Source organism: Mesoplodon densirostris, chromosome 18 (assembly GCF_025265405.1).
Source record: "Mesoplodon densirostris isolate mMesDen1 chromosome 18, mMesDen1 primary haplotype, whole genome shotgun sequence".
Classification (NCBI taxonomy): domain Eukaryota; kingdom Metazoa; phylum Chordata; class Mammalia; order Artiodactyla; family Ziphiidae; genus Mesoplodon; species Mesoplodon densirostris.
The window spans coordinates 17,939,977-17,965,103 of NC_082678.1; the positions used below are offsets into that span (position 1 = coordinate 17,939,977).

At 41.6% G+C, this 25,127-nt stretch overlaps 1 protein-coding gene across 1 annotated transcript; it reads right to left on the bottom strand.

Annotated features, from left to right (window-relative positions):
• Nucleotides 1–470: 470 nt before the first annotated feature.
• On the bottom strand, nucleotides 471–25,100 carry MFSD11 (major facilitator superfamily domain containing 11). The gene is made up of 14 exons (XM_060081339.1): nucleotides 24,736–25,100; nucleotides 24,281–24,451; nucleotides 23,733–23,788; nucleotides 22,125–22,232; nucleotides 21,157–21,236; nucleotides 20,938–21,034; nucleotides 19,828–19,886; nucleotides 19,136–19,280; nucleotides 15,191–15,231; nucleotides 9,687–9,752; nucleotides 8,076–8,201; nucleotides 2,879–3,053; nucleotides 2,014–2,149; nucleotides 471–1,112 (listed from the first exon to the last, which is right to left on the bottom strand). The coding sequence occupies exons 2-14, from the start codon at nucleotides 24,374–24,376 to the stop codon at nucleotides 948–950; spliced, it is 1,350 nt and encodes a 449-aa protein (XP_059937322.1). The 5' UTR covers nucleotides 24,377–24,451; nucleotides 24,736–25,100; the 3' UTR covers nucleotides 471–947.
• Nucleotides 25,101–25,127: the final 27 nt, after the last annotated feature.

Sequence of the window (25,127 nt, forward strand, 5' to 3'; positions counted from 1 at the left end):
CTAAATTGTATACTTTATAATGGTGAATTTTATGGTGTCTGAATTATACCGCAATTAAAATAATTGTTTTAAGCTCTTATGGATTAAAGTTAACATTTCCATTTAAACATCTCCCCAGATAGTTACATTCCATTCCCAGACACGCTTATGGAATGGTGTCTGCTGTAAGAAGATATATAAGTGACGGCAGCCTGCCACCATAGCTTAGACCTCACTACATGTTTTGGGGTTTGTCTTTTTTTTAATGCATTGCATCCTCCAGGAAAATTACTAGCAAAATCCTCCCCCAGTAAATGTGTTTTTGTTCATTTACAAATGTTAGATTCCTGTTTTTAAAACTTAAGACAATTTTTACCTCATTTCATAATACTTGATTAGCGCCCCCCCCGCCTTGCTATGAACTACAAGGTAAGAAAACTTTATCAAACAAAAACATTTAAAGAGAAAGAATGTGCAAATCTTTTCAAAGATCCCATTTCAGCATCACATGATTTATTTAAATGTCATTGCCAGACACATGTGGGATGGCATATGCTCCCTTTTATTACATATACGTAACACATACGCCATACCCAGCAGGAGTCTTTATATGACATATGGCCTAGTAGCTTCAATCAAAGCATGACCGTTCAAAGAGAACAGGGGGAGAAGAAAACACCTACACATTTATAACATGATCAAAAGGAACGCGAGACAGATGAACTGAAAAAACATCTTTGAACAATTATAATCGACAGTACAAGTCTCCCTTATTCCATTAGTTTTAAACAACTAACATCTGTAAACTTGAATACCAACTCTGGCAGATTTAGCAGTCTTAAATCTCTGATTTTCCATCCTAAAAATCCTTCAATGTACTGTGAAGATGAGAGCGGGCCTCCTCCACCGAGCCCTACCGCCCAGCCGAGCTGTCTGAAGAGGCAGCCTCCTCTCGTGGGCACCCTTCATCAAATACTTCGGTAGTCAGAACCCCGGGCTACAATGGCAGCAGCTTCCCACTCCACAGTGAAGAAGGAAACAGTTCCAAAAAACCCAAACATCACCATGACCAGGAGTTGCCAATGAAGGAGAAGGTAGTTACTGTAGAAAAATGCCACGGCTGCGCAAATGGACTAAAAATAAACAAGACAAAACAGATCACAAAATGCACACAGGTGACCCAGCCACTCCACAAAGAGCCCCACCGCTCTCTGACCCAAGGCTTCCTGTGCCTTGCAGTGCTCCCTGGTCTTTCTGCATCTACATGGCATCTTCCTTGGTCACTAGCTCACAAACATGCACCACAAACTCCTGCTGAGAGCTGGGAACAATCAAGTAAGCTATTATTTAAAATAGTATTTTGTAAAAAACAGGAGTTATAAAATGATGTGCATGAACAGTGAGAAACACTCTTGTTATATGTGTATACTATGAATTCTGGTATCTAAGGAAGTCTGAGCCACAGAGAGACCAGAACATAAAATCTCTTATACAAGTGACAGGGCAAAAAAGATCACACTACTCATTACTTCCTAACTCTAATCACAAATCCTTTTATTATTATTATTATTTTTGTGTGTGTGTGTGTGTGTGGTACGCGGGCCCCTCACTGCTGTGGCCTCTCCCGCTGCGGAGCACAGGCTCCGGACGCGCAGGCTCAGCGGCCATGGCCCACGGGCCCAGCCACTCCGCGGCATGGGGGATCCTCCCGGACTGGGGCACGAACCCGCGTCCCCTGCATCGGCAGGCGGACTCTCAACCACTGTGCCACCAGGGAAGCCCTATTTTTTTATTTTTTATTTTTTATTTTTGGCCACGCCATGCAGCATGTGGGACCTTAGTTCCTTGACCAGGGATCAAACCTGCGCCCCCTGCATTGGAAGTGCAGAGTCTTAACCACTGGACCTCCAGGGAAGTCCCACAAATCCTTTTAAAGGTTGTCCTTGACTTTCATTTAAGAAACATTAAGAAAACAAAGTTAAAGCACCAAAAAAAATAGACCCTGCTTTAAACACAATCTGAAGAAGAGGTTACCTGCACAAATTTAAAGACTGCAAAAGCTGGTGCACTGTCTTCAGAATAGAGAAAACCTAGAATACTAAGCAGCTGGGTATTGAAGCAGCTGTCTCCAAGACCCAACAGGAAGCTGCAGAAGATGGCAACTTCTTTGCTGAATAAAACAAAATTAATTTAGAGTGAGCATTAACAATATTTGTTAGAGTTGATTGAAATGTAACAACAACTCACCCACAAAAGCATTTTACTTTCAAGTTTTAAACACTATGAAACAAGTATGAACAAGTATGAATAAATACTGGAATTTACAAAGTCAGAATTTATGCTCAAACGCACTCACCTTCGCAGTCTAGCAAACTCTGGTCTACTAACTATTGGGGAAGCAAACACTGTGTTTGGGGCAGGGCTGCTCTTGGATTGTGGATCTAGACATAAACACTCACATCTACAATGACTTTGAGAGTTGAGTGCAAAAAAATGACACCCTCAAAACTCCTGTGGACACTGTGAGAGAATGGGGTGGCCGGCCCAGCTGGCAGATCACCCCTCGCTCCTCATTGCTCTTCCTCGGGGCCCAAACTTCTAGAGATTTCACTGGTTGAAAGGCAGAGATATAAAGTTCAAATCAGATACTTATGTGCTCCTTCACAGATCAAGAAAAAGATTTAGTGGGGAGAAAGGTTAAAACGAGCAATTAGAAAAATAACTTGAGGTTCTCTATGGATTCCTATTTAAACTCATTCTGGCTCCATTAACACTTGACAGATGACCTTATAAAGATAACAGACTTGCAGAAAAGGATTAACTGCTCCATTCTAAATTCCTAGCCATCCTCTACCTCCCGCCCTTCCTTAAATTACTAGAAAAAGGAGAGTCACTGTACCTGGGTTTGATGTAAGCACTGCTATCAGTTCCTTCAACAGGAGCAATAGGGGCATCCCCCGGCATGTTGAGAAATATTAAATAAAAAGCTATAAAATGCACCAGGATGCCCAACAGCACAACTGGATTCCTACCAAAACGATTATTCTTGCTCAGCAGGCCAAAGAGGCTTCCACCTATAAAATCAATGAAGTAGAGAACAGAAAAACCCAAGGCCAAGTTAATATATCAAAATCTTAGTTCTTAGAAAAAATAAATTAAACGGACAAACCAATAGCTAATTTAATCAAAAAAGAAAGAAAGAAAGAAGGCACAAATATAGAAAATAAGAAATAACTGTTGAAACAGAGTTTATTTTTTTTATTTTTTTTTTAATTTTTATTTTTTTTCTGTACACAAGCCTCTCACTGCTGTGGCCTCTCCCGTGGCGGAGCACAGGCTCCGGACACACAGGCTCAGCGGCCATGGCTCGCGGGCCCAGCCACTCCGCGGCATGTGGGATCTTCCCGGACCGGGGCACGAACCCGTGTCCCCTGCATCGGCAGGCGGACTCTCAACCACTGCGCCACCAGGGAAGCCCGAAACAGAGTTTATTAACAGAGCCCCGGGCTACAATGGCAGCAGCTTCCCACTCCACAGTGAAGAAGGAAACAGTTCCAAAAAACCCAAACATCACCATGACCAGGAGTTGCCAATGAAGGAGAAGGTAGTTACTGTAGAAAAATGCCACGGCTGCGCAAATGGACTAAAAATAAACAAGACAAAACAGATCACAAAATGCACACAGGTGACCCACACCCCCACATGCCAAAAAAAAGTACCAAAAATATGACACAATGGTTTTGAAGACGCCAGATTATCAGGCGACAACGGGCAGTGATCTTTGAGAGACAGGAAACAAATGAGGTGAGGCCCACACTTGCCCCAGCTGACTGAGAGGCTGTGGGCTGCAGGGAGGGAGAGGGAGAAGAGGAGGGAAGGCAGGTGGAGGCCCGCAGCCTCCCTGAGTTGAGGAGACAGAGCTGAGAGTCTGGGGAGGTAAGGTGCCTGAGTCCCCAAGATAGAGTATAAGAAAGGACAGCTGATCAGCACAAGATGTGAGTAAATTAACAGAGGCCTGGAAAGAAACTTCCAAGAGGATTCGAGGTATTAGTGCCCTGCCCTGGGCAGGGAAGAGTGCCTGGTCCCACCAGCCAGACTGGAAATCTTATTATTCACAGGCACTGGGTGTACACAGAAGGATCTTCCATCAGGGGTGAGGGATAATTAGCCCTAGTCTGAGCAGTACTCTGATCCCATCCAACAAATTTTAAAAGCAAGACCTAAAAAAAATCATACTGTTTCCAAGTAAATGAACCACATCCAAGAACAAAGCTCAAGAACATTAACAGGAATATAAAAAACATCCTGCACCCAACAAGGTACAGTTCACAATGGCTAGTATCCACATTACCAGGCATGCAAAGAAACAGGAAAATAGGACCCATCATAAGTAGACAAATAGGTCAAACACAGAGTTACCACATGACCCAGCAATTCTAGTGCTGGGTTTACATGCAAGAGAAATGAAAACATAAGCTCACACAAAAAGTATACACAAATGTTCACAGCAGCATTATTCATAACAGCCAAAAAGCAAAAACAGGGCTTCCCTGGTGACGCAGTGGTTGAGAGTCCGCCTGCTGATGCAGGAGACGCGGGTTCGTGCCCCGGTCTGGGAAGGTCCCACATGCCGCGGAGCGGCTGGGCCCGTGAGCCATGGCCGCTGAGCCTGCGTGTCCGGAGCCTGTGCTCCGCAACGGGAGAGGCCACAATAGTGAGAGGCCCATGTATCGCAAAAAAAAAAAAAGAAAAAAAAGAAAAGTGAAAACAACCCAGATGTTTGTGACATGATAAGTGGATAAATAAAATGTAGTAGATCCATACAACTAAATATTATTTGGTAATAAAAAGGAAGTAAAAAATAAATAAAGAAAAGGAAAAAGAAATGAAGTACTGATACATGCTACACCATGGAAAAATGTTGAAAACATTGTGCTAAGTGAAAGAAGCCAGACACAAGAGACCACATATATTGTATGATTCCATTTACACAAGATGTCCAGAATAGACAAATCTATAGAGAAAGCAGATTAGCAGTTTCCTGGAGAAGGGTGATGAAAATGTTCTATAATTAGATTACAGTGATGGCTGTACAACCCTGTGAACATACTAAAAAACACTGATCTGTATACTTTAAATGGGTGAACTATATGTCATGTGAATTATATCTCGATAAAGTTGTAAAGAAAAAAACAACACTACCCCAGAACTGTTGCAGATGTTAAAATGAGCAAAGACATTAAAACAATTACTGTAACTGTATTAACATGTTCTCACACACACACACACACACACACACACACACACACACACACACGCCAGGTGTTGGCAATAAATTAGGGGAGGGGTACCAGTGCCCTGTTAGGAACCGGGCCCCACAGCAGGAGGGGAGCAGCAGGCCAGCCACTTCATCTGTATTTACAGCCGCTCCCCAGAGCTCGCATTACCGCCTGAGCTCCATCTCTTGTCAGGTCATCGGCAGCATCAGATTCTCATAGGAGCATGAGCCCTATTGTGAACCGCGCATGCAAGGGATCTGGTTGTGTGCTCCTTATGAGAATCTAATGCCTGATGATCTGAGGGGGAGCTGAGGCGGTGATGCTAGCGCTGGGGAGCGGCTGCAAATACAGGTTATCACTAGTAGAGAGGTTTGTCTGCACAGAGACCATAATAAATCAGTTGCTTGAAGACTCATATCAAAACCCTATCAGTGGGGCTTCCCTGGTGGCGCAATGGTTGAGAATCTGCCTGCCAACGGAGGGGACACGGGTTCGAGCCCTGGTCTGGCAAGATCCCACATGCCGCGGAGCAACTAGGCCCGTGAGCCCCAACTACTGAGCCTGCACATCTGGAGCTTGTGCTCTGCAACAAGAGAGGCCGCGACAGTGAGAGGCCCGCGCACGGCGATGAAGAGTGGCCCCCGCTGGCCGCAACTAGAGAAAGCCCATGCACAGAAACGAAGACCCAACACAGCCAAAAATAAATAAATAAATAAATAAATAAATAAATAATGGGTTAGGATTTGAATAAGATACTTGGTAAAAAAAGATATACAGATAGTAAAAATCATACAAAAATATCATATACTATTAGGGAATTACAAATTAAAATCATGAGATATCACAGCACACCTATTAGGACTGCTAAACTCCAAAAATATGACAATATCAATTTCTGAAAAAAACAAACAAACAAACCCCATCAGTGAGTGGCACGTGACAATTAAGCTGCATCTTATGGAGTAGACTGGACATAAGCAACACACGTCAGGTGCCACTGTCTCCCATCACCCCCAACGGGACCATCGAATTGCAGGAAAACAAGCTCAGGGCTCCCATTGATTCTGCATTATGGTGAGTTGTATAATAATTTCATTATATATTACAATGTAATAATAATAGAAATAAAGTGCATGGTAAATGTAATGTGCTTGAGTTATCCCGAAACCATCCCCCCCGCCCCATCCATGGAAAAATTGTCTTCCACGAAACTGGTTCTTGGTGCCAAAAAGGTTGGGGACCGCTGAATTAGGGAACAAAAATACACCAAAGTCTGCTTTCTCCATAGTGCTTATCACTGTCTGACATTCTAAGTTTCCAATGTTTTTTATTGTCTGTGTTCTTCCCCAAGAATATAAGCTCCATGTTTTGGTCATACAATGGATTCACAACAAATATTTGTTGAATTGGTAAGTTCCTCATATGTGACAAAACACCCAATATACTGCAAGTATTGAACGGATCATTGCTGAATAAGGAATACCTGGTGGTATAATAAAAAGAGATTTGGTCTTTGCCTCATCCTCTTCTCCTCTCCACTTTCTGGCATGGAGCTCTTAAAACCCTAGGAATTTCTCAGTGAAAGGAATGTCTCTAGTTATCTTAACTAATCCCTTCCAACGACACCAGAGTTTATGATGATGAGGTGATCCTTGAGGGGGTCTGGAGGTGGCCCTAGATAGTCAGGATGGGGGCTGGTTGTCAGAAGAACCCAGCCTTGATTAGAGGGTTGGAACTTTCAGCCCCACCTCCCAATCGCAGGGGAGGGGAGAGGGGGTAGAAACTGAGTCCAATCACCAATGGTGGATGATTTAATCAACCGTGTGACATAATGAGATCTCCCTAAATCCCTACAAAACAGGTTTGGGAGAGCTTCCTGGTGATGACTGCATCCACATGATGGGAGGGTGCCACACCCAGACTCCATGGGGACAGAGCTTCCTACACTAGGGGCCCTTCTGGACTTTGCCCTACGTACCTCTTCATCCGGCTGTTCATTTGCATCCTTTATAATAAACTTTAACAGTAAGTATAGCATTTTCCAGGGGTGTTGTGGGAATCCTTGAATGTGTAGCCAAGCTGGACAGAAGGGAAGGTAGCCTGGGACCCAGGACTTAACAACTGATGTCTCAAGTAAGGTTGATCTTACAGGACTATACCCTTGAACCTGTGGAGTCCGATGCTAACTCCAGGAGTGTCAGAATTGAACTGTATTGTTGCACATCCAACTGGTGTCAGAGATTCAGAGAATAAGAAATTCAGGAATTCTAAAGATGCAGATGTAGAGAATGGACTTGAGGACACGGGGAGTGGGAAGGGTAAGCTGGGATGAAGTGAGAGAGTGGCATGGACATATATACACTACCAAATGTAAAACAGATAGCTAGTGGGAAGCAGCCGCATAGCACAGGGAGGTCAGCTCAGTGCTTTGTGACCACCTAGAGGGGTGGGATGGGGAGGGTGGGAGAGAGATGCAAGAGGGAGGAGATATGGGGATATATGTATAGCTGATTCACTTTGTTATAAAGCAGAAACTAACACACTAAAAAAAAAAAAAAATTCAGGAATTCTAATACACCTTCCCTAAGTATTTTAAGAGGAAAAGCTGGGAGAGACCATATGTTTTCTTACTTATGGTTTTGTCTTGAATTATTTGGCAAATGTTTTGTAATTTAGTTTTAGAACAGTGATAAAAAAAAAGACATACCCATTTGTATAAAAGCAAGGAAACAGAAATTCAAGGACAGAGAGGTGAAGTACATTTAAAATTTCTATAACAAACTGATTTAGTGCAAAAACTTTTTTTTTAAAACCAACCTAAAATTTCTCCAATGCCAATGAAAATGCCAGAAAGTCCAATGAGGCTTTTCTCTTCTGTTCCAAATTTATTTATAGCGCCGATACAGGTTCCATATACACCAGAGAAGAAAGTCAATTCCAGACCTTCAGAAAAAAATGAGATTTAAATTACAGTTGTCCCTAGGTATAAAAATCCATAGATGCTCAAGTCCCATAGTCAGCCCTCCATATCCAGGACTCTGCAGCCTCAGATTCAACCAGCCATGGATTGGGAAGCACTGGATTTAGTATTGAAAAAATGCAGTCTCCCTTTCCTGGTTTTTCTTCATGACTAGTAGTATTTGAGCTATACACGCATAAAACAAAATTCACACAGGCTGAAATGTTACTCCCCAAGCACAGCATAATTTTACGTGACCTAACTGATGACATGGAATTAGCCACAAGATGGCAGTTGTCACATATTTCAGATAAAAGCATACAACTCAAATAAGCAAAGACATCCTATGTTAAAAATGGTCACTCTGTGGGCAGACAGGGGATGAACAGAGAACATAATTAACATAAACTTGGAACAGTGAAACTAAAGTGCTCATTATCCTTATTAATAGCTTCCCAAGGGAACAGGGATATACATTTGTAAGACCAATATCTACTATCCACTTTTGCTTAAAGTCAAAAGTTTTAATTAAACACACTGTCCTAGGAAAAGAAATCCAAAAAATTCGGGTAGAAAATTAGAGCAAATGCGTAGAAGACTTGATTCCTTAATGCTACAAAACCTTAACTGAATTTTGAGGATGTTTAATATTTATTGTTTGACCTAAAAATAAGACGTTTATACCGATGAGGCACATACAGCTGAACACTGGACAACACGGGTTTGAACTGTGTGTGGGTCCATATAGACTACAGGATCCACAGCTAGTTCAATCTGCAGATGAGGAATCACGGACACAAAGGGCCGACTAAAGTTATTGAAGATTTTAACTGCGGGGGAGGTCAGCACTCCTAATCCATCCCTTCATTGTTCAAGGGTCAACTGTAATGGCAAAAGTAATAATTAGCACGTTAGAGCCATTTTTACAAGGAAACTGATTTCCTTAAGACCTAAGAGTATCCCACCTATTATCACATCACATTATCACTGTAAGCCACAGAACTCATTCCATTTCATTAAAAATTATCTTAATTCATGCCAAATTACACAGATTTACTCATGATTATTTTCTGTAGTGTTCTATTTTGCCCTAAAATCACTGGTTGGGATGAACCAGGCCTCCCAGTTTGCAAATTCTTGTGTAGAATCCTCCCACACTGAATTTGGGCTGGCCCTATGATCTGCTTTCACCAATGTGGGAGGGGGTCACATAGCTGCTGAGACACCAGGAGAAATCTGAGACCCAGCTAGCATCAGACCCCTTCAGACATGCAAATGAAACTTCTTGGAAGTGTTAGCCTCAGCCACCCTTTAACAGCAGCCACAAGAGACCCTGAGACCAACAGAAAAACCATTTAGCTGAGACCAGTCAATGCACAGAATTGTGAGAGAGTAACACAGTTGCTGTTTTCAACCCTTACTGTAATCATGCAGCCACAGAAAACCAAAACCATAATTAATCCCATTACCTGTATAAGCAGTTGTAATGCTAAGAAGGAGCATCTCCTTGGTGACACATAACTTAAGAGACTTTTCTATAAAAAAGGAAAAAAAAATTTAGGAGTACTTAACTAGATTTTAATCAATCAAACAAAAATTCTAAAACATTCATTCAACCAAAACACCTCTTGTCAATAATGCCAATAAACAAATACATTGGGACAGAGGTTAATGATTCAGATTAAAATGGTTAAGGTATGAACTAAATCTGCCCTATAAAAAAAATGTTGATTTCAACTGTGTAAATATAGTCTAGAGTTGTGTTTTCTCTAACACATTCTCCAGCTCTCATGAAAACGAACAAAACATGAAACAGAGAAAAGAAATAGAACCAAACAAAACAACAGAATATTCCAACAGACTTGATTAAAGCCTAGGCTATTAAGAGAGTCAGCAGTTGGCAAAGTGCTGACTTCCCTAAGGAACTGTCACAGGGCAGATTTAACACTGGACTCTAGGTCAGAATCAGCAGCGGAGCTCTTTGACCACCAGAAGCTGGGATGCCGCTTCCTGAGATTCTCTCTCTGGATCTGAGGACTGAAACTTCAGTTCTGCCTATTTGTTTCTGATCCCCTTAATATTTATTTTTATGTTGTTCAACTTAGTTGAAATCTGCAATGGAAAATGCATTTCTAAAAACTGCACATTTTAACTTTTTTGAACCTGCTCACATTTCATAATTTAAGGCCACTTATCTACGATCCTAAACTAATAGCAGATGCAGATTTTTTAAAAAGGTGGCGGGGGAAACAAAACCAAAATCCACCCCAAATCAGAACCAGCCTGGAAATAAATGAAAGTTCTCCAGTCTCACAGAGACATTATTTGGTGCGGCCAGCTCTGCAGCAGGAGCGCTCAGGCCTCAGTTCAGCCCTGGAGGCGGTGGTGTGACCCCTACAGCTCCTCCTTGGCCTGAGGATCCAGATTTTAGTTCCTATTCAACGGTTGACTAGGAAACTCACATAAATCACAAACACTCTGTCCTGAATTTCTCCGTATACAAAAGAAGATAGTTTTTTTTTTCTTCTCCAATTTCACGAAAATAAAGTGAAACTAAAAGCAATAAGATATTTTCACCATTTTCACATACTTCCAGGAAAAAAATACATGATCAATAAAGTTTAAAACAATATTTTTAATTAAAAACATTACATTAGCAAAGCATATCTGCTTTTGACTAATAAGAAGATTTAGCTAACGAACAGAAATTTTAAAACATAATCTAGTATGATCCTATAATGGTGAATTCATGTCATTATACATTTGTCCAAATCCATAAAATGTACAACACCAAGAGTGAACCCTAATGTATGTAATCTATGGACTCTAGGTGATAATGATGTGTCATTGTAGGTCCACTGATTGTAACAAATGTACCACTATGGTGAGGGACAATGATAATGGGGAAGGTTATGTGTGGGTGAGGGCAGGGCATATATGGGAAATCTCTGTATCTTCTTCTCAATTTTGCTGTGGACCTAAAACTTCTCTAAAAAATCGTTTATCAGGGGCTTCCCTGGTGGCGCAGTGGTTGAGAGTCCGCCTGCCGATGCAGGGGACGCGGGGTTCATGCCCCGGTCCGGGAAGATCCCACATGCCGCAGAGCGGCTGGGCCCGTGAGCCATGGCAGCTGGGTCTGCGCGTCCGAAGCCTGTGCTCCGCGGCCGGAGAGGCCACAACAGTGAGAGGCCCGTGTAATGCAAAAAAAAATCGTTTATCAAAAAAAACAAAAAACAAAAACCCAATATAATCTATTTGCAGAAATCAACAAACTGATCCTAAAATTCATATGCAAATTCAAGGGACCAATAATAGCCAAAACAATACTGAAAAAGGACAAAACTGAAAATTCATGCTTTCCAATTTCAAAATTTACAATAATCAACACAGCATTGTACTGGCATAAGGATAGACATATATCTAGAAATAAACTCTTACATTCACAGTCAATTGATTTTCAACAAGGGTGCCAACACAATTCAATGGGAGAAAGAATAGTCTTTCCAGCAAATGGTGCTAGGACAACTGATCTCCACGTGCAAAAGAATGAAGTTGGACTCCTACATCCCAATATCCATAAAAATTAACTCAAAATGGATCACAAACCAAAATGTAAAAGCTAAAACTATAAAAGACTTAGAAAAAAATACAGGAGTAAATCTTTGTGACCTGGAGTTAGGCAAAGTCTTCTAGGACACCAAAAGCACACAGAACAAAAGATAAAATAGCTAAATCAGATTTCATCAAAAATTTAAAACTTCTGTGATTCAAAAGATACCATCAAGGAAATGAAAAATCAACCCAAAGTCGGGGAACTAAGATCCCATGAGCAGCATGGCATGGCCAAAATAATAATTATTATTTTTTTAACTTAATTTTGGCCACACGCACAGGGACTGAACCTGGGCCATGGCAGTGCAAGCACCAAATCCTAACCACTAGACCACCAGGGAACTCCCTGAGGAGGTTCTAAAATTGATTGTGGTGACAGTTGCACAACTCTGTGAATATACTAAAAACCACTGAATTATACACTTTAAATGGGTGAACTGTATATTACTATGAACCACATCTCAATAAAGTTATTCTATTAAGGAAAATAACTATAATCTAACACCTTAATGGGTCTCTTCCCAGACTTTCTCTATGCTTTTTTAATTAAAAAGAAATTCCACTATTTATACTATTTTATAATTTATTTTCACATAACAGAGCAAACATTTTCTGATATTTGTAGTGATCATTTTAATGGCTACAGTAATCTATTGGATAGATGGCTTGTAGTTGAATATTTAAATTATTTCCATTTCTCACTAATATAAACAGTAGTTAAATCTTGGCCAAAATTCTTAATTATTTCCTGAGGATAATCCTATTAGTGGAATTGCTGGGGTAAAGGTATAAACATTTTTTAAGGCTTTTGATACTTATTGACAAATCACAGAAAGTAATACAAGTGTACATTTTTAGCGTTGTGGTCTTACGCATGTACCTATGCCCCATATACTGAGAATTATTATTATTATTTTTTTTAGAATTATTTTTTATCTTTTGAAATTTGATAGAAAACTTAATTTGCATTTCTTATACTTAGCTTATAATAATTCTCCTTTGTTTATAAAATAAATATTTTCTACTGGAGTGCTTATGCTTTTCTTATTGGTTCATAACTATCATATACTGTAAATACTTTCCCTGTCATTTTAACTCATTAGATTTTGAGACTGAAATTTTATATTTTAGGTAACCAGAGAGCATTCTTTTTTTTTAATTTAATATTATTTTAAAATTTTATTTATTAGTTTATTTCTCTTTGGCTGCATTGGGTCTTCGTTGCTGTGAGTGGGCTTTCTCTAGTTGCGGTGAGCGAGGTCTACTCTTCGTTGTGGTGCGCAGGCTTCTCATTGCGGTGGCTTCTCTTGTTGCAGAGCACAGGCTCAAGGCGTGCAAGCTTCGGTAGTTGTGGCTCACGGGCTCTAGAGCACAGGCTCAGTAGGTGTGGCGCATGGGCTTAGTTGCTCCCGTGGCATGTGGGATCTTCCCGGACCAGGGTTCGAACCCGTGTCCCCTGCATTGGCAGGTGGATTCTTAACCACTGCGCCACCAGGGGAGTCCCTGGCAAGTGGATTCTTAACCACTGTGCCACCAGGGAAGTCCCCCAAAGAGCATTCTTTTCCCTTACTGTTTGACAGACCTGCGTGAAAGACTTTCCTCTACTAAATTAATTTCTTTTTTTTTTTTTTTTTTGTGGTACGCGGGCCTCTCACTGTCGTGGCCTCTCCCACCGCAGAGCACAGGCTCCAGACGCGTAGGCTCAGCGGCCATAGCTCACGGGCCTAGCCGCTCCGCGGCATGTGGGATCCTCCCGGACCGTGGCACGAACCCGTGTCCCCTGCATCGGCAGGCGGACTCCCAACCACTGCGCCACCAGGGAAGCCCCCAAATTAATTTCTTACAGTTACTATTATGGCTTCATTTTTACATTTAATCTACCTGGAATTTTAGTGTAAGACTACATTTTTTTCCATGCAGTCAGCTGTCTGGCCTTGCTTTTTAAGACTATTTTACCGTATTCCATATTCTATTGTGGGTCTAGACTTCAGTTCCATTGCTCTTTGTATCCCAATGTTTTCAAATGGATTCATAACAGGTTTTGATATTAGGGAAAGTTCTTTTTAAAAATTATATTGGCTATTGACAGACGTTTATTCTTTCAGGTGAACTTTAATAACCTTTCATCAGGACCAAAAAATAAATTTAAGAAAATTTTACTGAAATTTTCTAGAATCGCATTAAACATATACATTCAGCTGAGGAATTAAGTGCCTTTTAGATAAGCAAGAACCCTTTCTGTACAATACCTGCTATGGCACCAACTGAAGGAATGCCATGATTAAATAATAAATGAACCACCGGCTCACAGACAAAAAAGCTTGGACATTCTTTTTCCTTTCTCTCTTTGCCTTCAGCTTCCTTGCCACCTCATAACATCACATTCTCCCTAGCTGCCAGGAATCATCACCTAAATTTAAATTTTCTTGCCCTAGAGCACCTCATATGCCTTATCTTTTTTGGCCGCTGCCTTCTTTCTCCCCATTCAAACCTGACAGCCCAGTTTCTTATTACTACTGAACCTACACCCAGTAACCAACCAGCTCCGTGATAAAAGGCATGAGGCCCTGAGTTAGTGTCTCCTTTTACAGAGAAGTTGAGGCAAAGTTTGTACAACTGCCTAGGAAGGACATCCTGACACTGGTTAATATCGAGAGACATCCAGAGAGGGGTTCAGTAATAGAGCAGGGGGGCCGCATCAAGCCTCACTAAGGCTGGACGAACCATCCCATAAGCCTGAAGGTCATCAGCCTCCCTCTGCCTGACTCCATGTTCACCAAAGCAGCCAACGTGGCTTTCTAGGCCTCTGATAACAAGAAAGGAATGCCCTGTTTGATCTTGGGTAAACGATTTCTCTAAGCCTCAGTTTTCTCTTCTATAAAATGGAGATAATAATACGTGTGTGTTATATGATACTCACAGAATTGTTGTGAGAACAAAAGAAAATAAAGCACATCGAGAGGTTTAGTCAGGAAGAACCCTCAACAGATGAGCGTGATTGGCCTTACACGCTACTGAGTCACCCAAGCTCCTGCGCTGCTCTGAGGAGTGACAAGCGATGCACATGAAGAAATGGTCTGTGTCCTCACTTCCTCGGGGAAACTCCTAACCCTCTGCCTCCTCCTCCTCAGGCCCCCCTCACACACGTGCTCAGGCAGGGCACGGAATTATCCTCCATCCCTCACATCCCCCACGTTACAGAGATACTTACTGAGAAGACTAGCATATTTCAGAGCGGCATACCTGGAAACATGAAAATACTGGGGTATCGTCAATCCAAAGTTACCAGGGAAAGGGGGAAAGGCAAATGCTGAAGTTGTTCCTGAACAGTTCCTGCATTTCAGACACAGAAAATACTTACTAAATGCATCTACTGCCTTTGTCATATTGTTCTGGGCAGACCTGAAAAGATAAAAAGAAAAACGTTTTTCCCCTGAAAATGGAGAAGGAGAACAAAAATACTATCACATTTTCACTTAAATCTGTAAAAGCTCTGTCCTCTACGTGGTCTGGCAAACACTTTCAGTGGCCTCAGTGCTCCCTGCTCCAGGGTGTCCCTTCATGACTCAGGTCCTTGCTTCAGAGAATGATGTGGTTAAAGTGCCACCGTGGAGCACGATTCCCTCACATTAAATTTATGGCACGGAGTCTTGCACGTCTTTTTCACAAATGATACTTCAGGCAGGACAGAAATCTCCTCTACACTGTTTCCAAACTGTAAAAACAATTTGTGAGGGCTCAATCTTCCACCACTCCAACTATGTAAAAACTAGTCTGTGGGGCTTCCCTGGTGGCGCAGTGGTTGAGAGTCCGCCTGCCGATATAGGCGACACGGGTTCGTGCCCCGGTCCGGGAAGATCCCACATGCCGCAGAGCGGCTGGGTCCGTGAGCCATGGCCGCTGAGCCTGCGCGTCCGGAGCCTGCGCTCCGCAACGGGAGAGGCCACAACAGTGAGAGGCCCACATACAAAAAAAAAAAAAAAAAAAAAAAACTAGTCTGTGGTTATTCAGTGTGAGAACTCTTGAAAAGCATCGCCATCATTGGCGGTAGGGGGTTGGGTGCGATATCATCTATGGGTTAAAAACGTGGGCTTTGAGGCTGAGTCCTGCTTTGCCACTTATTGTGTGGTTTTAGACTAATGACTTCATTTCTCTAACTTTCATTTCCTCATTTACAAAACAGGGACACTATCACTTACCTGTGAGAATTAACTGAGATAAAGTAACTTAAGTGTAATTAGTTATAAGGTTAGGGTAAGAAAGTTTTTAAGAAATTACATTTCTTACCCTACCAGCCAAGTCTACTCCTCCTATATCTTTAAAGGATATCATTTACAAACAAACAAACCGAAAAAAGCAAGAACAACAAAAAACAAACCTAAAGGAGATCTAGTTGACTTAAATAAATTACTAACACAAAAATGGTAGTATCTTCTGACCAACAGGAAAACTTTTTCCCCCACCATAAAAATTCATGCCTTCCCTGGAAGCAAATACTATGTAAATGCCATTTAATGACAGTACCCTCATCTAGTACTTGGACAGGATCAGGTGTGGATTATACTATTTCACACTCAAGGCCCCAAATAAGTAGAAACTGATTTGTACTCTACAGACTATTAAAATATAATCAACTCAGCTACTATCAGCTGCAAATCATTCAAAGTGGATTCCACAAAGTGGAATCCTTTAAGATCAGATCCTACTTACTTCCTCAGTGGCTTCTAATCACACCAAGAATAAAATCCAAACTCCTGTTGTATCCTTATGTAATCAACTCTCTGTCTGCTGCACTACTCTCACAGTGCACTCCTACTTGCACTGTGAGAGGCCCAGCGGCCTCTGGCATTCCTGGTGCCCACCACACCCCTTTCCTCCCCTGGCATCTGCTGCAACGGCCATCAGTAGATCTTCACACCTTCTCACCTCCCAGCTCTCCACCAGCTCCCCCTTTCTCACCACCTTCTAGCACTTACTCTGCTGTTTTCTTACGGGGTATCGTCTACCAGCCCCTCTACAATTAAGTTACATAAAAACAGGGAATTCTCTGTCTTGTTCATTACTCCTTCCCTCCCCTTTAGAAGATGGCTGGCACATGGTGCTATTTACAGAATAAAGACACAAGTTTCAAGTTTGGAAGACAATTCAGAAACAGAGAATGCTAAAAAAGGCGAAGTGGTACCCCTCAGCATTGCACCTATGACAGTTACATGATCCCTTGTCTATTAGAAAAGTTCCTTGAAAACAGGGACAGGTTTTATTTGTCTTCACAGCACCAACACCTAACATTTGCTGAATGAATGGGAGTTTAATTTTTGTTGAATTTGTGGCATTCATCTTCAGACCCCTTCTCCAATATCCATTGGTTTGTGCTTAAAAAAATATGTATGTGGTACATATACACATAAATATTTGTATACTTATATAAACATGTCTTTTTTGCTCTGAACAGTGCAAATTTTGAATGCTTAATGATCCTATGACTGGAGAATTTTATGCCCTTTTTGGGCTTTAAAAAGGCAGCACAGAAAGTCCGATGCAAAATTTTTAACAATAGGTAAAATGCTTATAAGACAAGCTTCATAATTTTATCAATTCACAAAGCAAAACAAGAGTGGCAAAGATTTCTCATTCCTCTTTCTTCAAATCTAGACGATAACCTGCAGAGAAATCATCTGTGATGTTTCAAACAGTTTTACTTATAATTGAAATAGGTCCCTACTTCCAGCGGCAGGGTCTGAGGAAGGGGAGGAAGGAGCCATGTCTTGCCTCGAAGGTGGCAAGAAGCAGCCCCTGAAGCAGCCCAAGGACCAGGACAAGGAGATGGATGAGGAAGATAAGACATTTAAGCAGAAACAGAAAGAGGAGGCCTCAGAGAAGGGCCCCTGGCCAGAGGTGGAATTAAGAAATATGGCCAGGGCTTCCCTGGTGGCGCAGTGGTTGAGGGTCCGCCTGCCGATGCAGGGGACACGGGTTCGTGCCCCGGTCCAGGAAGATCCCACGTGCCACGGAGCGGCTGGGCCCGTGAGCCATGGCCGCTGAACCTGAGCGTCCGGAGCCTGTGCTCTGCAATGGGAGAGGCCACAACAGTGAGAGGCCCGCGTACCACAAAAAAAAAAAAAAAAAAAAAGAAATATGGCCAAAAGTAAGCTGTTCTTTGTGCCTGAGGCAATTAATTCCATTCCTGTTTAACCATCTGGATTTCCCAGTCATAACATCTGTTGCCACCTACAGCTAGAATGAAGTGTTGTTTTGGAGCCTATTGTACATTTAAAAATAAACTTTTGTTGGGACTTCCCTGGCGGTCCAGTGGTTAAGACTCTGCGCTTCCACTGCAGGGGGCGCGGGTTCCGTCCCTGGTCGGGGAACTAAGATCCTGTGTGCCGTGCAGCTCAGCCAAAACAAAACAATAACAACAAAAAGTTTTGTTAAAAAAAAAAATAAAAGAAATAAAATAAAGGAAATATGCTCAAGGTAATTCACAATTTTTAGAAAAACAGGACTATGTAACTGTTTCCCAGTAGGGACTACATCGGGGAAAACTACCTGCACAGGTTAGTGCAAAATCCAGAGCATGGGGCTTCCCTGGTGGCGCAGTGGTTGAGAGTCCGCCTGCCGATGCAGGGGACACGGGTTCGTGCCCCGGTCCGGGAAGATCCCACATGCCGCGGAGCGGCTGGGCCCGTGAGCCATGACCACTGAGCCTGTGCGTCCGGAGCCTGTGCGTCCGGAGCCTGTGCTCTGCAACGGGAGAGGCCACAACAGTGAGAGGCCCGCGTGCCGGAAAAAAAAAAAAAAAAAATCCAGTGCATGGGTGTAACCATGGCTCATCTATAATGACTGCTGATGGCCCTGCCACTCACTGTACCACATGATCGGAAAATTTTAGGGCTGGATCCAAGAAACGGTAACTGAGGATTATTTTCTATATAAATTTATGAGCCTATATCCTCACACATTAAAACACGTTGAGATGTCTGCTGAATTGAATGAGGAAACTGAGACCTAGAGAAACACAGGGGAACATTGCTACTGTCCACAGTCACACAGCTGGTGACCTGGGATTAGACTTAAATCCCCCACAAACCTTTTCACTACCTTCCCCGCCTCTGGCTACCTTCCTTTCCCTTCCTCCTCCCTGACAGCTCCCCTTTATCTTCTTTCTCTGCTTATTTGCTTTAAAACTTTTCCCTCATGTCTGCCCAGCACTGGATTATCACTTAGGGCTACAAAAGGCTGGTAATTCCTAGACTAGACCTACTCAAAATATAGTTTAAAATAGAAGGGAATGTTTCCAACTTCTTACTCGTTGACATCCAGGTCCTGGTCATCAGAAGATTCATCTTCTCCTAGGACATTTTCAGAATCTGGTTTCCGAATGAGAAAGAAGAGAACTGTCCCCACAAGACTAATCACTGTCAGGGCAATAAACACTGTTCTTCGGTCACTCTCTAGGGAGAAAAACAAAGACAAAAGTAGATAGTACTGGCCATACAAACAATTCCAGAGTTAGTATTATGTTCAGTACTATGTTTGTTTACAGCCATCAACACACTTTGTCATTAAATCTTACTTTACTGCATCAGTAGAAACCTAGGACAAGGAGAAAAATAGGATACATCTCCCTTTTCTTTCAATCAGAGAAATACTAATAAGCCAAAAGAAAAACAGCACAAGAACTTAATCATATTCTTTTAATCAAAGAAGGGAACAGACAAAACAACTGAATTAAAAAGTCTTCTGACAGCTGACTAGTCTCCTCACACAGAGCATAACCTTCTCCCACACTTTGAGATGCTGCTTGAAGTGCAGTCATAAACTGTAGTCTTAGTATAATAACATAATCCAAGGGAAAAGATTACTAAAAGCTAAAATCTGAGAGGACTTAGGGTACCACGGTTCACTAGAACAATGTGAACAAAGCAATATGGGGTATTTTCATGGAACAGCTATTTTGCTTTGAACTTATCTGAATAAAGCACAGTGAATAAAACAAACCTGATATTTGAGTTTTCCCTTGCCAAGCAAAATATATGTAGAGATTTCCAAAGAACAAGCTGGGGGAAGAAAAGGAGGGAGAGGATATTGGGAAGTTATTTTCATATTTATGGGTTTTGAAACAATTTTTCCATTACCTGTAAAAGAAGAGAAAGAGAGGCCTACATAATCAAAGAAGTTACCTACCTGCCCTAAGTCATTTAAAAACATCAACTTCACCCTGTTTCTGAAAAACTCAACTGAGCCAGATGGAACTGTCTCCTTCCACATGAGAGAAGCCTGATTCAGACCGTCCTCCAAAGACCTGACTCACTGTGAAACATGTGACTTACTGAAGCTCTGGAAATGACTCCTTGGAAACAAGTTTACCCTACCTCTAAAATCCTATATTTTAAAGAATCGGTGAAAAAAAAAAATCCATGATTCAGTTATCTGCATCTAATGAGATACTTTATTTAGTATTTTCCTAGGGAAGAAATCATTCACTTACACTCCAGTTTCAGAACATACAATCTCTTAAAACAACGTCTGCATTTGTTAAGACTTATCATGGCCAAAATTAGGCGTTTAGGATTCATGAGGGTAAATCGTCAGGACAGATTCCATGACAGAATGACTGTTGTTGCTTTTTACTTTGGAAATATATAATATGCTGTATCGTTATAGAGTTAGTCTCACTTTAGAAATTTAATAGTTAACAGCTATCAGGTGGCATAGCTGGGTGGGAAGGACATGGCCTTTGGAATCCAGATGATTGGATCAGTTAACTTTTAACTAAGCCTTTGTTATCTCATCTGTAGAATGGAGCTAATACCTTCTTATCGTAGGGGGTTGTGAGGATTATTGAAATTCAAGAGCCCAGTAGTACCTAAAGTATAGCAGGTGCTAAATACATTATGGTTAATATTATTTTCCATTTACTAGTCATAAATTCCAATGAGGTAGGTCCATGCATTTTTAAGTAATCCCATAAAATTTTAAATCTCTATCACATGTACCTACAAACTTAACTCATGTAACAAGAAGATCTGAGTTTTCAACACAACCAGGGTCTAAAAAATGGTGTGACAAAAAAAATTATAGGAAAGACTGAGCAATAAGGATTATTACCTGGATTGTAGGAGTGCCCAGAAAATTCCACTGTTTCTCCCAATAGTGTGCTCATCTGAATTTATTGTCAGGCAGTTTCCTTGTGCTGTCCAAAGTACTAAAATTCAAACCAAAAGTTTATCAAGGGAATGAAATCTTTTAGCTTTATATATTAAACATATAAATAATACTCTTAGATAAGACCTGGAAAATAGGGAAAATAAACATCAAAATACTTACCAGCAGCTGCAATTCCGATGAAAACAGAGGCTGTGTAGAAGGACCACGGGAAAGGCTGGATAAAAACGGCAATGTACATGCTAAAATATAACAGGTCAATGTATTATAGTCAAACAATACCTGAAACAGAATGCCAATTATGCCTTCTAGGAATCAATTCTGAGGGATCTCTTCTTTTAAAATTCAGCCTGTAGGACTTCCCTGGTGGCACAGTGGTTAAGAATCTACCTGCCAATGCAGGGGACACGGGTTCAAGCCCTGGTCCAGGAAGATCCCACAGGCCGCGGAGCAACTAAGCCCGCGAGCCACAACTACTGAAGCCCGCGTGCCTAGAGCCCGTGCTCTGCAATAAGAGAAGCCACCGTGATGAGAAGCCCGTGCACCACAATGAAGAATAGCCTCTGCTTGCCACAACTAGAGAAAGCCTGCGTGCAGCAAGGAAGACCCAACGCAGCCAAAAAAAAAAAAAAAAAGAAGAGAAAAGAATTCAACCTGTAAAGGGCTTCTCTGGTACTGGAAAAAAGGGGACAAATGTGACCTATCCATTTCTTAACGTACTATTTCGAATTTGTGAACTGAGACATTGAATAAAGGTCTGCAATTGGCCTCTGCCAACAGCTCAGTACACAGTGGGACTGCAGTTCTATAGCCCAGAAGTTCAGTTATTTCATTTTAATTCCCATTAGTCAACTTGATACAAAATACGATTATTTCATGAGTTCTTTTCAACTCTGTAGAAAAAGGTTTTTGGATGCTATTTTTATTGGTGGTAAAATGAAAGCAAATATACACAAATTCCATCACATTAAAACAATGGTATCCCTGAGCATCAAGTAGAGAACCAAATCCCTAAAATACCTCCTATCATCTATTCGATCCGAGTCAGCAAGTTCTTGTTAAAAGTTTACTGTGTGCTTGAAAGAAGCTGAAAGTGTTCTAATTAAATGAAAGAAAATTGGACTACTCACCTGTAAAATAAACCACTAGCAAACATAGAGAGTTGAGGTCCTACAATAGCAACCACTGATGGTGTAATCAAATTTGAAGCAGAGAACACTCCATAAATAATTGCCATGCTGCACACATAACACACAAAAGGAAAAAAACAACACTCTTGAAACATTGTCTCAAAAGATCACTTTTTCAAACCCACTTAGTCTATAGTTTATTTTGCAATAAGCACTCATATTCTTTAGTCAGAATTTATAATTATATCCTTACACTGAATGTCATATTAAAGTTTTCACTTGTAGAAAACATTGAAGTCTTGTCAAATGTTTCTTTGAATCAGTCTGCCTTAGACAATATGATTTTTAATGTACCAGTAAATTATAATAGCAGCTAACACAGCTCTATGAAAAACGTATTATTATCCTCATTTTATGGAAAAGAGAACTGAAACACAGAGGGGTAAGTAACTTGTCAAAAGTCCAGCTGGATAGCTAGTCAGTGGTGGAGCCAGAATCCCATCCCTGGGAATCTGACTCCAGAGGCCCTAGTCAACCAATCTGCTCTACAAATTTAGCCTACAACTCCTGGCAACAGCATGAAATTTCACTGCTATAAATAATCACATAGTTATAACTTGCTTAAACCAGAATTTATTTAACTCAACCTAACGGTCTCACTTGAACATTATTCAGCTACTGTACACCTGGCCCCAGTATATATGTCTTGTAGCAAAGTGTGAATAAAATCATTTCAAGAGTCATTTATAAGCCACTATTTATAAATCCGAGTAAATTATTCTTTGGCTTTTATGAATCTCTCAAATATCAAATGTTCTTTCATTTGTTCTTTACAGTATGCATGAAGACAAAACATTACCAAAAAATGTGGTATTATTATTAATCACTTGAAAAAATGGACATTAGCATCCTTTTACTCTCAATTATGATACATAAGGTCAGATTTAGGTTAGGTAACACAGAACCAAATAAGAACAGTTGGGGAGGAAGGGGGTAAGGGGTTGGCCACAATCTAGTATTTAACCATAGAGAAAGTAAGAAATCTGTTAGTGTTTACATACAGGTATGTTTTACATTCCCAACTTCAACCACAACGTACTAGTGACTTATGAAGATCTTTTCACTTCATTTTCTCCACCTGTAAAATTGGCACTAAACACCTTAACGAAAAGCTAAAAGCTCCTGATGACAATATATTAATAATTACGAAATCACAAAAACAGGAAGACCAAATATTTCGAGAGTCATATAAAACATCCTCTGTTTAGGATTTGGAAGATGTAATTATGACAATACCTGAGTGCTTATTAAATGCCAGCCACTGTGCCAAGCGCTTTACACGCATTGATCTAAGCAAGGAAACTGGGCTCATAGAAGCAACTTCCTAAGATATCGCAGTAATTAAGTTTTGAAGCCAGTATTTCAAACCCAGTGTCTAATTCTATATGAAACCTAAACTCATCACCTTCATCCTATTATGTTCTCCTAAATAGTCTAGATAAAGAAAAAAATCACTAATAATCTAATTACAATACGTTGTCTGTGATTTTGATGAAATTAAGCAACATCTGTGATATACAAAGTAAAACCAATCATACAGTACAATACCTGGTATAGCCACTGCCGTGAAAATCTGTGCTATTTAAGCTCCTGATGACAGTTTGCTGTGTGGAAGATAAAACTAATCAATGAAAACTTTTTGTAATTGCCCTCACCCCAGAAAGTCGCTCTCCAAATACTTGGAACAAAGTAAAAATTCAAGATGCTGAATACTTAACACTGAAATTCTAACACGAGAGAAGAGAATGGACTACAGAACAGAAGGCAAACCAATGAGGGGCGTGTGGGGCGGGGTGAAGACCATCTGTAACTAGGCCTTAGGTTTATTTCCTCAACTCTCCAAGTACTAATGTAGTCCTTAATATAAATACAAAATAAAATAAATGGGTCAGCATACAAACCCCAAATCAAGAGAAATAAACGACCCCAACAAGAAACGTCTGCCACATGAAATCAAACCTAATCATGGAAAACGAGGAAGCGTAGGTGACAAAATAAAAGGTGCAACTTAAGCTCATTAGACATAACGTTGATTATCATTTCTGGAATGCATCATGATAAGCACTTCAAAGGAGGAAGATCAAATTCCAACTCACCGCTACATTTCCACAAGTTTGAAAGGCGGTGAACATAAACATAAAGGCAATTCCTAAAATAATGATGTTGAAAAGCTTTTTAGATTCCGGGGACATTTTGGCTTAACTCTGCCAAAAGGTCGGCAGCAGCAGAGGGCAGTCAGCTCTCCTCGCGGGGGACCCACTGCAATCCTGGGAGAAGAAATGATATGGTGAGAGAAGGAGGCAAATCCAGGAGCGGGGAAGCCAAGGTGTCAACTTCCAGGTCTTGGAGTGGAATCCCGGGCTTAGGGTGAAGTTCTCCCCACGGGTATAGTTAGGACATTCCTAGGACACGATCCGAGTAGGGAAGAGCCCAACCCCCGGAGAAGCGCCAAGAACGTTGTAGCTGCAATTTAAGGGGCCGGAGAGGGGGATTAGGGCCAAGGGCCAGAGGCAGCGGCCAGCACAGCCCCGCCCTCCCTGCCCTGACTCACCGCAGGTCAGGCGACCCGGTCACCTGACCGCAGCCGCGGCGCCGGCCGCTGGGCCTGCTGGGAAATGTAGTCCTGGGCGACCCGGGACGTGCAAGCGCGCTGCTCGGGCTCCCTCACCCGCTCCGGGGGAGCGGGGCCGACCTCGTGGGCTCCGGCAAGGGGGGGTTGCTAAAGAGCGGAACCCAGCGAAGGAGACAGGAACTGCGGAAGGGGGCCTGGAGACGCGGTCTGAGGCCGGAAACACAGAGGGACAAGGCGAAGGAGTACGCCTCCCGACAGAGGCGGGGCGGACGTCCGAGCAGAAAACCTGCGTGGAGCTTAGAAATTGGCATGAAAAGAAGGCGGAGCCCAGTAGGGGAGCACCTCCCTTTCCTGCCGTCACAGCGCGCTTC